General features: G+C 47.9%; 1 protein-coding gene across 2 annotated transcripts in view; it reads right to left on the reverse strand.

Moving 5' to 3' along the window:
* Positions 1–2,390: 2,390 nt before the first annotated feature.
* The window catches only part of stard9 (StAR-related lipid transfer (START) domain containing 9), a 29,324-nt gene continuing 18,733 nt past the window's right edge, over positions 2,391–12,981 (reverse strand). For both annotated transcript variants that reach the window (XM_061843767.1, XM_061843766.1), the window contains exons 17-27: positions 12,410–12,535; positions 12,024–12,106; positions 11,901–11,950; positions 11,646–11,827; positions 11,046–11,502; positions 5,890–10,950; positions 5,658–5,804; positions 5,403–5,586; positions 4,617–4,742; positions 4,413–4,473; positions 2,391–4,342 (exon numbers count right to left, since the gene is read on the reverse strand). In XM_061843767.1, the coding sequence (XP_061699751.1) occupies positions 4,092–4,342; positions 4,413–4,473; positions 4,617–4,742; positions 5,403–5,586; positions 5,658–5,804; positions 5,890–10,950; positions 11,046–11,502; positions 11,646–11,827; positions 11,901–11,950; positions 12,024–12,106; positions 12,410–12,535 (6,728 nt within the window). In that variant the 3' untranslated portion in view covers positions 2,391–4,091. The remainder of the gene's footprint in view (positions 4,343–4,412; positions 4,474–4,616; positions 4,743–5,402; positions 5,587–5,657; positions 5,805–5,889; positions 10,951–11,045; positions 11,503–11,645; positions 11,828–11,900; positions 11,951–12,023; positions 12,107–12,409; positions 12,536–12,981) is intronic.

Genomic DNA, 12,981 nt, shown 5'->3' on the forward strand with positions numbered 1-12,981 from the left:
ATAAGAAAAACAAACGCCTCATGTGGCACACCCACCAAAGCCTTTTGAAAACATCTTTCAAGTAAAAAGTCAAACGAAATATTTTTCGACAACATAAAGACACTCTTATGATTAAAGCAGCATTTTCTTCAAAGGGTTATTTTTTTAAAGTCAATTTTTTTTATTCACTACTATCTCCATCCATTTTCTTTGCCGCTTATCCTCACTAGGGTCGCGTGGAGTGCCGGAGCCTATCCAGCTGTCAACGGGCAGGAGGCAGGGCTACACCCTGAACTGGTCGCCGGCCAATCGCAGGGCACGTCGAGAAAACCAGACAAGACTCACAATCACACCTAGGGGCATCGAACCCAGGTCCTCAGAACTGTGAGGCCAACGCTTTACCAGCTGATTCACCGTGCCGCGGTTCACTAACGTGAAAATTTGACTTGAATACCCGTTCAATGGCAGGGAACGAGTTTTAAAAATCAAACGGTGATATTAGCCAGACGACAAAAAAAAAACGTATTTTAGTTTTAGTCGTAATTGTAGCACCTTTGCCAGATTATTTAACGAATGGTTTTGGGGGGGGGGGGGGGCAATGCACCATAACCCCGTCATGTTACACCTCAAACGAAAGCCCCCGGCGAGGCCTTTCCGTTTCCGGGAGCTACTTTATCCATACGCCATCGCGTGATGACATAACGAGCACTAACCCCCTTCGAGCGGGCGTTTCTAGTTGAGGGTGAACAGACGCCGATTGTAACACGAGACGGCTTGAGCGACAAGCCGCGTTCTGCAGTTCGGATTCTGGGGGGGGGGGGGGGGGGGCAAACGGCAGCAACTGCGCCGAGGGGGGTGAGAGGGTGGGGTGGGGGTGCAGGCCAGATCCAGACAACAACAAACATTTGGCCGACACTTTTCACTTATTTTTGCGAGAATAACCAATCAGGTGGGAGGCGGGGGGGGGGGGGGAGCAACTATTCCTGGGGTGTGTTTACATTGTAAAGTTCTGTCCGCTCCTGACACGCGAGTCCTTTTAAGGGGAATAAAGAAAGAACTTTCCCACTTCTTGGCTCACTCTCTTTGAATTCAAAGTTTTTGGATACAAAAATATATTTTAAAAAATCCCCCCCCCTCCTTTTCATATGTGACACACTTGAACATTTCCAACAGCTTTCATTTGTTTTAAGCTTTTACAAGATAAATGTTTGAATAAAGAGGAAACTTCTTGGCTGACTTTGGTTTTTGTTTGCACCTTTTCGGACATTAAAGAATGATGACAGGTACACTTGGCCTCATTTTTATGGATGAAACTGGATCTTAGGATACATTTTTAAACTTGAAAAGTTTGCTGCTTGAATACATTTAATACGGGATTGTACTTTGTGTTGTCTAAAAAACGACCACCCCTGCCCCTAATTAAAAAAAAACAGCATCAAAGTACATTTTGACTGATTTTCCGTTCATTTTAAGTCGCTTGCGTGCATTATACTCACGTTCGAGAGGCTTTGGTCGACGGAACCGGTCCAGTGTGGGCTTTTCCCACCGCGCACAACAAGCCTCAAGATGACTTTTTGTGACGTTTACGCGACGCCACTTTCAAATGGAGGAGGACGCGTCGTCCTTTGAACGCGCACGTCGTGCCCCCTTCGTGCGGAACGGCTGCAAACGACGCGAACCGAGCGCAAAAGTCAACTCGGAAAAAAAAAAAAAAAAAAAAATGCTCACAACGATCCAATTTGGACGCCGAGGAAGACGTTGGAAGTGACGTTCGCCAACAGGTGCGCTTCGGCGCTTAATGACAGCCCACGCGACCAAAGTCCGCAAAGAAACGTGACGATTTTTGACTTTGCACTCACTTTTTTGCCCAACGAAATCCGTCCAAATGGCTTCTCTCGTCCCTTGGACGCATCGGGGTCCCGCTCGGCGCTGATCCTGCCTGGAGGGGGCGCCAGGAAAAGAGGGGAGGGCGCGAGGGGTACTTGGGCTCCACGCTCATTCCCGAGAGGCAGCCGGCCCACTGACCCGCCCAGTGGGGTTAAAAATAACGAGTGGGCGGGTGAGGAGTTAATGGGGGAGGTCCGGGTGGGGGTGAGGGGTGAGATAGATACTACACATTCCCCGAAGGGGGCTGCAACCACAGTGGCACGTCTTGAGCAGCGTGGGTGTGCCACGCCCACAGAACCCCGCCCGGGTCGTCGCTGCAGCCACCCGAAATGCAACAGGGGGGGGGGGGGGGGGAAAAAATGGATGACAACATCACAACTGACGCAAAATCTTCAACTGCATTTGCGCGCTTGCGCCATCTCCGCTGATTTCACGTTGCATGCACACTGCAGCCCTCATCCACAACTCAGATGCATATAAATTGAATTCATATTCGCAAATTGTTTTACTATAAATGATGCGGCAAAATATGCATTTCTAAAAATTCAAACAGATACAAATAACATCTTTGCTATTTAAAAAAGGCACAAAATGCACTTTTTTTAATTCAGATTACACACAAAAACACATTTACAACAGCACAAGTAAAAAATAAAAATACATATAGCTGTAGTAAAAAAATGGAAAAATGCCCATCACAAGATTCCTTCACTTGTGCCTTCATTGTTGGATTTCTTTGGTTTTCCTAGCGAGAACTTGCATAGTTCAGATAAAAAAAAAAAATAATAATACTAAAAACAAAAACTAGGGGAAGTGGAATTTGAACTGTTGCAGCATTTTTGTAAAGTAACTTTTCCATCTTATTTTTCTGAGCAAAAATGATGAAACCCCGCCCCCTTTTCACGGCAAATCCACGTTGCCGATGTGCCATCCTAATTTGAAACCCACTTCCCGATTGGACCTCCCGTCTTCTAATTCCCAGATGAGTTGCCGCAAATGGCGACTTCCGACCAAAATGTCCGACTTCCTGTCCAATTTCAATCTTGCGTCCTTGAGATGTTTTCGTGCGTCCGGTTATGACATCATCTGCTCACTTTCGTGTTGACTGGCCAAACTGATCAGCGCCGGCTGATTTATTTTGTCGAAATTTCCAGAGGGCGCTATTGAAAGTTTTGTGGGTTTTTTTTTTTTTGTCAGTGGTGTTGGGAACCCCGAAAAATACATCCATCCATCTATTTTCTTAGCTGCTTATCCTCACAAGGGTTGCGGGGAGAGCTTATCCCAGGTGTCAGGGTACATCCTGAACTGGTCGCCAGCCAATCGCAGGGCACATCGAGACAAACAGCCAATCGCACTCACAATCACACCTAGGGGCAATTTAGACTGTCCAATTAATGTTGCATGTTTTTGGGGATGTGGGAGGAAACCGGAGTGCCCGCCCGGAGAAAACCCACGCAGGCACAGGCAGAACTTGCAAACTGCACACAGGCGGGTCCGGGATTGAACCCGGGACCTCAGAACTGTGAGGCCAATGCTTGACCATACCAGAAAAGAGGTGCAGTACGCAGGCTGCTAACAGTTCAGTCGTCACTGATAAAAATAAAGTCCACTTGGCCTTGTGGAAAAGGCGGAAAATATTTGGAGTTAGAGTCGGCACGTTCAGGAAGCGTCGTGATTGGCTGAGCGACTGTTAAAACACGCAAGTCTCGCAAGAGCTTTCCTGGGTCCCAAAGTCCGCCACGCGGGAAAACATCCCAAAAAACACAAAATATGTAGTCGGCACGTCTGAAGTCCTCGGATGGGAACAAAAAAAAAAAAAAAAAAAACAAGCCTGATTGTCTACATGTGCTGCTACCACATTACTGGAATTTAATGTTGGTGGTGCTTTGAGCACGCAAACATTTTTTTTTGGGGGGGGGGGTGGTAAAAAAAATAAATCAATTGAGAATCACAGTCATAGGTGATCGGAAATCAATCAAAATGGGGAGCCAATGGAAACGGAAATGAAAGGAGAATCACAAACGTGATACCTGAAACAACCACGTTGAAGTAACCAACTCAGACAAAAATCATCTTTGGTAAACTAGCATTAAAATTGCTGGAAGCAAACAAACAAACAAACAAACAAACCCAATCATTATACTGCATCTATAAAAATAAAGCTGCTCAATGGAGATAGTGCCCTCTTGTGTCCAAAGGAAAAAATACAAAATTCAATACAAAAGTCAGGTGCAAAATGAAGAGTCGGAATCCTTCGTCTGCGGAGCGCGGACGGCCAAAGACGTGCGCGCCGCGTCGGAGAGGTCGCCCACGACGGGCGCTTGCCTCCGAGCGACCGGCAAAGACGGCGTGCCCGGGCCCGCAAAACCCGGGTGACGTCCCGATACGGACGAGGAACACGTGGACCCGAAGGAGGCGGCGCGACGTCGGCTGGGGGACGCCGGCGACGAGGTCATCGCGGGCTCGAAGCGGCCGTCTGACCAATAAAACGGACGCGTTTGTCCCACTTGTCACGCGCGGCGTTCTGATGTCGAGTCGTGACTCACCTTGAGCGGAAATGTTGACCCGAGAGGAAACTTTCTCACCTTCTTCCAGGAATGAGCCGGCCTGAAATACAAAAAGGGATCAACGTTTTGCTCAAATCAAAAATCGTGTGGCGTTTATGGTTTACACCAGCTAAAAAAAATGTAAAAAAAATTTAAATGTGAAAATTGAAAATATACTAATTCTAGTGATTGTTTTCCACCCACATGTCCGCGTTGCCGCTGGAGAGCGTTGGCGCTGTTGTAGCCCGACGTGGGTCCAGATGAAAGGCTCAGGCTGGATCCGGTGCACAAGGTGCTGTTGCTGATACTGGTCTCGTGCCGCGGGTCATCCTGGAAGGGGGAAAAAAAAAAAAAAAAAAGGAAATTTAAAAAAAAAAAAAAAAAAAAAAACAATCTAAGGAACATTTTAAAGAATCTTCACAGTAAACCACAAAATTTAAAAAAAAAAATGTAGAGTTTGAATTGATTATTTATTGGAAAAAAATAGCAAAATATTATTTGACAAAAATTATAAAATTGACAAAATTTGGAAAAAATGTAAAAGGTTTATCAACATACATATTGTACGTTGACACACTCTTGCCATATTACATAATGTCAACAGTGACAATATCTAAAATACTTATGTTTGACCATGAAATAGGAATTTGTTGTCACGTTTTCAATTTAATATTGCTATCTTTGCTTAATGTGAAATTACCAACCACTTTCAAAAATTTTAAAAGTCGATCATTTTCAGGTCATTTTATTAAACCAAAATCGCACCTGTAAAATGATTTCCTTTTATTTTGCATTTTCCAATTGTATTTCAAAAATAGAAAAATAAATGAAAATAAATAATGACAATTTCCAAATCATATTAACTATAATTCATTTAGTCAAAATGATCAACCAATCATTTCATAAAATAAAAAATGTTAAATGTACTTATTTTAGTAATAAAAGAAAAATGGTTGCCCTTTGGCGCCCCCTGGACGGGACAGACGGCACCTTGGACTCCGGCGACGGCTGCTGCCGCTGAAGCCGCCTCTTCTCCCGCTCGGTCCTCTCGCGCAGTCGCTCCCTCGCCCTGGCGATCTCGCTCATGGCTTCCTGCCGGGCGCGGCCGTAATCCCGCAGCAGCTGCCCGACGTCCGGCGGGCACTCGCCGTCGCCGCTCGCCGGGACTCGCACTCTGCCGACAGAAGCTGAAGTTGACTTCGACGGGACGCACGTTTAGGTCCGGGTGAGCGGTCGGCGTCGTACCCGGCGGTATCCGGCTTTAGCTGTCGGTCGGGCGTCTCCGGACGGCTTCCGGGATGACGCGTACGCGGGCTGAGGCTCCGAGTCCGACGGCTCGTCTTGGGTTGCTCCTCCGTCTTTTCACGCAAAACCTCGACCCCCAACCGTTGTCTGTGAAGTCGTGAAAAGCAACAGAAAAATGGAAGAGGAGAGCTCAGATCGTTCAGGCCACGCCATTTACAACCAAAGCGCTTACCGATCCCGGAGCTCCTGCTTTCCGAGGGTCGACGTCGCGGACTTCGCCACCAGCTCCTCTGCGGACCTGGGCGACATCATCTTGAGCAGCGCATCCGTTTCTCCCAGGCCGTAGTGCAGCTTGGCCTCGGCGAGCTCCACGGTCAGCGGCGTGGAGTTGGCCCCGAGGCCGACGGAGGCCATCACCTGCTCCCTCTCCTGACGCAGACGCTCGATCTCCCTTAACCTCGCTTCCGAGTTGAAAGCGCAACTCTCGAGCGCGTCTGAAAAACCGCAGCTCCCGGAACGCCGGCGGGTGATGCCGGCCCAGTCGGTGAACTTGTCGTGCAAGGGCAGGTCTTTGGGGAACGTATCGGGGTCCGCGCCGGTGATGGGTTTAGCGTTCACTAGGATGTCAGTGCTGCACTCGCTGGGCGTCAGGGATGCAGTCGGGGACCGACTGCAGGTACCGCCGCAAAAGGAGAAGGACTGAAGTCTTTGCTGGCCTGGTTTGGTTGATGGCATGTTTTGGTACTTGGTGACATGAGCATCAGTTTTCCTTGCTTCGCCACAGGCATAATCATGCGTGGAAAAGTTATAGCAGTGAGGACTTTGTGAAGGCTTCCATTTGGGCTGCAGATGGGGATCCGCATTGAGACGAGAATTTCTTCTGTCCACCGATGAACTTTGGAAGCTTTCCTCAGAGTCTTTCGGGCTTGAACAACTCTCTTCACTGACCTCTTCCGGCGATTTACTTGGGCAAATGCCACAATCTGGTCCTGATGATCTGGAAGGTGACTCAGAAAAGCTCTTCTCTTCTGTGGGTTCATTCTGATCCCGTTCGCTAGGCTTCAGCTGTTTTCGTACACCCACAGTAACAATTGGGGAGGAGGCCCGATCTGTGAACGTAGTCTCAGACTTTGAGGGATCTCTCACCCAAGGAAGCTGCTCTTCTTTGCCTCCCTTTGGTCTCCAGCTGTTTTGAGAGGCGACGCTACCACGGTGGTGCAAAATCTCGGGCGAGGTTTTCTTTGTTGGAGCAGATTTAACCTGCCTTTGACAACTGACGGGCGGTGATTTTGAAGGACAGGTCTGGGGTTGGAAAACAGGAGATGTCTTTTCATCCTTGTTACCTCTTTCAGTTTTCACCAAATACAGAGAGTCTTTGTCTGGTGAAACCACCTCAGCCCCAGTCAGTGTCAATGTCACGTTGACCTCATGGTATTTGGGCCTCTGGTGCCTCTCTGTCTTCGGTCTTTCCGTCTGAACCCCGACATCCAAAGCCGTTTGAGTCGAGCAGTCAACGCTTACATTGGGAATCGATCGAGGACTCAACCCGCTGATGCGACCCGTCCTCAGTCCCTGGAGGTCCCCCAGCAGGTCCGAAGTGCTGTGGATCAGTTTGGCAAGGTGGACTGACATGCTTTCCATCCTGGTCCATGTCAGAGACTTGTTCATTTGAACATTGGTCTTTGGTACAGCCATGCGACTCCTTTTGCACGGCTCTTTACTCTTTGGAGTGGCCGGCAGGACCAGCTTGGTCTGAGAGCAGTGTTCTTTTGTGGTTCTCTGGGTCATGCTTTGGCTCAACTCCGGATCAGATGAGTAGCCGAATCCGCTAGATGAGGTGGTGTTGACTGATGGTTCAATGCTGCTAAGAGTGCTCGAGAGCCCCTTGTGGGCAGCGTAGGTGCTCAGATGGGAATTGAAGGGCAAGTTCTGCACGTTTAAGCCATTATCAACGCTACAGCACCTTGTGATGCGTTTTTCCGCAGGGTTCAAAAGCGGGGATTCGTGGGACAGTTCTGCGGCGCTGCCAAATGCGGGGTTCTTGCCGCGTGACTGGTCGCCATCTAGCCACTGATGAACGAATGGGTTTATATCGCTGGAGGCAAAATGCATTCGGGATCCCTCCGACCTGAGCGCATTCTGCAAGTCATTGGTCCCTGGTGATATTGTTAGTGGAGGTAACGAGACTCTTCTTCTGCAGAGCGTTGCCTCTTTTATCGTCTGCACCTTAGCGTCGACTTTGGAATCCTCGGCATTAGACTTACTGACATCTGCTTTGCCGTCACTCCCAAATCTTAGCTGTGCAGATGACCGTTTGCTCGACGTTTGGTCTTCATCTGATGAGGATGTCTGAGAGGAGGTGGATGAATGATGGATTTTTCTCCTCCTGAACCTTTTGGACTTGTTTTTTTTAAGAGGTGAATGACACTGTGTGGCAACATTAGCCGTTTCCGTTCCGTAAGCACTTCTATTTTTGATCGTCATTAACCCTGGAACCCTTTCTGAACCAAATTGGTCGGTCATACAAGGACCTTTGGGGTTCATTTGAGCTTTTTCAAACTTGCAGAGACAATCTTGAAATTTGTTGTTGGTGTAATTCCTATCGGTCATGCAAGGAGAGCGGTCATGCGAGCGTTGGCTGCTTTGTTGATCCGGCCCGTTGACGTTAGGTTTGTTTCCTCGTGTTGCATCGGTTAAATGGGTTCCACGTGAGGATAAGGTAAAAGGGTGTTCAACTTCCTTCGGCGATTGTCGGTTCCACGAGTGGCAACAGCCAAGCCAAGACGTACCTTCCACACAATTCCCTTCGGTTATGTCTGTTTGGCAAAGCCTTGGCCCTGCAGAATCCAAAGCCTCAGAACAGCCTAGGCTACCTGGTTCTTTTGAACAATCAATCATCATCAGATTAAGCTCTTTTGTTTCGCTCCTTTGACTTGTGTCATTGGTTCTACTGGTGCAGCTGTTAGACACTTTGCGGACAGTGGCTTCTTCCGCAGGTTTAGTAGCGGTTACCGGAGTTTTTACTCCACTTGACCTCAGTCTCTTTTCAGCAGTTTCTCCATCGTGGGTCAACCCTTTGACCCGATTGATCCCGTTATCTTGCGTCTGGTTTTTGATTTGTTTGATTCTCTGGTCATCACAATCAGAGACTAGGGTTTTGTTCCAGTCGCTTTGAGTCCAGTTGTTCTCACCACCACTATTGCTAATCAACGACAGCTTTAAGTGCTCTTGGACAACTTGTGAGATTCGTAAGTCGATGGCACTGCAGATGGCCTCGGAATGACAACAATGCTTCCTTCCGACGTTATCGTTCTGCGACCCTGCCTCATTTGATTCTGCAACAACTTGTTGTATTGCTACATGCTGTATGCTCATGTCTCCTGCAAAAGGATTATTCAGTTTCTCAAGTTTCTTCAACATGGAATCAGAAATATCAGCAGATACAAGTCCAAAGTTGGAAATTTTCAAGTCACAGTGTTCTTTTTTGGAGTTACATGTGTTATTGTTATCAGACCAGGTAACTCCCTGGTTGCCAACTGGTGAAGGACTTCTTTTGGGAATTTTCAGGTTGCCCACAAGAGGCTCTTTCTGGTCTTTGTTTCTCTTCCTGGAAAATTTACCAGCCGACTCACGCTGCGGGGCAAAGTATGCCTGATCGGAATCTTTGGTTTCATTCCTGTCTACAGACTCAGCACTTGTCAAGGAACAATCATTGGTGAGCCCGACGTCTGACAGTTCAGACTCTTCGACTGTAACATCTAGATTGCAGAGCACTTCATCTGTCCTAAAAGCTTGACCCTGTTTAGTAGCATACGTGAACATATGTCGGTCTGTTTGACAACATGAGCTACGCAGGTCCATTGGTACATTGTCTCTGGAGTTCTGGGAAAGGGATGGTGGATCTGTAGTGATTAAACACTCAGCCCTTGTGTCTAAGTGGTTCTCATTCTGTGCCACCAGCTCCTCGGTTGGTTGGTCATTCAAACCTTGGCTGGTGGTGGATGTTGAGCTGAAACCTTGAGATGGACTTGAACCATGTGACAGGCTAACACTGGCCGGGCAGGAACATTCGCTTAGCGGTGAGTCTCTCTGGATTGCTGAACCACCCGGCACCTCAAGGGAGGAGCAAGCATCCATTGGTGGCAGCAGGTTTTCAAAAACATTCGCGATGGGAGAAGAAAGTACACTTGTTTGACCAATGTTATCTTCTGTCAAATGTTGTGCACCGTCTCCGAGGGGGATTTCGGGTTTCGATCGAAGGTGATCTTGCTGGTTCCAGTGCATCTTTGCTGGGATAACTTTAGGTTCTTGACAGCTGCTCAAGTCTAGACCCGTTGCTATTACCCTATCACTGCACGGGGGATCCGTCACCAGAGTGTACGTCGGGACCACTTTCTGGCAAGATCTCTTTACACCAAAGTACTTCTCCACAACTAGTGAATCTTTCGACATCTCACTGTCTTCGCTGTCTGGTTCGCTCTGAGCCGCCTCCTCACGTTTCAACTGCTCCAGAAGAGCCGTCGCGTAAGCCGAGGATAACGAATCGAGGGAGAACAGGCTCTCAGAGTCAGAAGCGTCTTTGTGCCTTTCCTCCTGTACTTGCCATTCGCATTCATCCTTCCGTTGTTGCTGTCGATGCACACATTGGCCTGTCTTGTTCATCAGAGCCTCCGTGCTGTGCCATCGCCTCGAACTGTCAAACGAACGCCTCTGCTCGAGATCCTCACATGAGATGGTTGTTTTAATGGCACTTCCACTCATCCCGCCACTAGCTTCATGGCTTCTGGGAAAGCGATTGGGAGACCAGTTTTTAGAACCTGATTGCAGTTTTCCCAATGCTCTGGGTCTCACAGAACTAGAGACGGATTTGTTGGCTACTCCAGATTCCAGGGTTTGTCTTTTTACTTCATTGCAAGGAATGATGGGTGGGTTTGTTTTGGATACGAAATTTTCTTTGCCAAGCGGCTGCACGGTGATACAAAGGGGCAACTTTCGGTCTGATCTGTTCTTAAAAGACAATTCTTTTTGAGGCAGCAAAGGTTTACGCTCCGTGTACCCTTTACGTGGCCGTTCCTTGGAATTTTCCTCCACCTTGGAATTCAGCGTGATGTTTTCAGAGGATCTCCCTCTTTCGTGACAAGACTGATTCAGTCCCGAGTGAAAGTTGCTAGAACCACACTGGCTATTTTCCCAGGGAAGACACTCATCGGAAACCCATTTCCGACTGCTAATGCTTGCGAGCGATGTGAAGTTTGAAGACAGTTCTGTGGATTTGTTTCTCTTGAGGAAGTGTCTGTTGAGGCAAAAGAAACTTTCAGAAATCTATTCAATGTTTCAAAAATATTGTTAGCAAGTTGAGAATGCTTTCTAAAGCTTGTGTGTGCTTACTTGAAGATTGGTGTATGATGCGGGTACAGTCGCGACACAAGATCAGCAGAGAAGGAATGTCTCCGAGAAACAAACTTGGGTTGGGACCCTTGCTCAAGGCTCTCAGGGGTCTCGGGGCTCTCGGGTCCAGGGGGTAGTGCCTTTTCCAGATGCTGCAATTCCCTCTTGGCTTCCAACAGATGCCGCTTGCGGGCGATTCTCTCCAGTTGGAACTGAAGCTTTTTCCGGCGGAGGCGTCTTTCGGCACGACACAGGGCATGATGTTTCAGTAGTTCCTCCTGGACAGCTTTCTTTCTGACCCGAACAACCAGTGATGGACAATTCCCTTTCTGAACATCTAGAGTGAGACGCTCCAGAAGAGGATCCAGTCGGGAGTCCGTTTGAACTCCGAGGTCCTGGGTGACTCTCTGCTCGACGGCTAACAGGCGACTCTTCTCCTGCAGGATCCACTGGTGGACTGTTGGTTTGAGAGTCACAACGACAAATTAAAAAAAAAAAAAAAACCAAAAAACAGGAGTTGTTTATGACACTGATGCAACATACTGCGATTTTTCACAAGCGTGTACCCTGGACACAAATTATGCTTTCAATTTTCCTTACTCTCCCTGTGCTGCTGCTGAAGGCAGGCTTGTTCTCGTTCCAGTTCCTTCTCGGCCCGCCTCTGCTCAGACCCGATCTCCTGGCGCAATCCCTCCACATAACACTGTTGCTCCTCCACACGCCGCCTGGCGGTCGACTCCTCACTGGACAAGCAGACCGCGTGCAGCTCTTCTTCTTCTTTGCTACAAAATAGACACACAAGCAAAATCAGACCGAGAAACAGGTCTGAATGATTTTTTTGGCATTTGTTTTTACCCTCGGTCAGGAGTTAGAGGGCAAAGGTCGACGCAGGTGTCTTCACTTGCCTGAGAACAGCAAAAGCAAAAATTTCAGGCCCCAAAAGCAAAATCAAGTTTGCTGGAGCTGATTTGGACATACTCGTCTGCGCTCTCGCAGGACGGCCGCCTCTGCCGGATGGTTGAAGCGGAATTTATGAAGGCCTCCCAATGCGATGACCATTCCTGGAGACACAAGAGAAGTAGTGTGCACATTGTATTGATTTCAATTAAACAGGGCAGGCTGTGCGCTGTACGCGTTTATTCATTGGAGGCTTGAGCCAAAAGGCTACATTTAGTTGCGATAATTACATTTTATTACTGTATACTTGGCAATTATCCATCATCAGAGGCAGCAACAGAGTGGTGGGACTCCTTGCATAACCCTGTGACTTCCCCTGGGCTGTCGTGTTGAAAGCCGTTCACCATAAAGTCTTTTGCACAGCGCTAGGAAACCCAAATAATTGCTAAACGATAGGATTGGCCTACCTTGCGCCAGTCTGCAGGGCTCGGTGACTTCTCTGCCGTTGAGCAGGCACACGCAACCTGGCAGCGGCCTGAGCGTGACCACCCCGCCGTCGTTTTGGATCACACAGTTCGCACCACCTGGCAGGACTAAAAAAATAAAACAATTAAAAGGGTCATTAAACGGGACAAAGGAATTCACAAACAATTTTCCGAAAAATACACTAGTGTACGCATTTCTGTATTTTGACAGTGAACAGCAGCGTGACGGAAGAGTCCATTGTTACCGACCAGGGTGGTAAACCGCAGAGAAAAGTGTGGAACACAACTGGCAGTAGTAGAACTTAACAGCGGATCAGTTCCTGACGTTACGTTAACGACAGCTTTTTGCTACATACTGTAAATTTAGCTCCTCCCTCCATACAAAGCTTGCCTCTCAGTTGAGATGTATCACTTCAACATACTTTCTTGACACCAATCAACTACTTTCCTATTTTTAAGTGCTTTGGCGCCATCCTGTGGGATCTAACTGTGTTTCAGAAAAAGCCGGAAAATGGGAGACTGAGTTTTCAGGTAATAGCTATTGATAAGTACCA

This window comes from Syngnathoides biaculeatus, chromosome 15, assembly GCF_019802595.1.
Source record: "Syngnathoides biaculeatus isolate LvHL_M chromosome 15, ASM1980259v1, whole genome shotgun sequence".
Classification (NCBI taxonomy): Eukaryota; Metazoa; Chordata; class Actinopteri; order Syngnathiformes; family Syngnathidae; genus Syngnathoides; species Syngnathoides biaculeatus.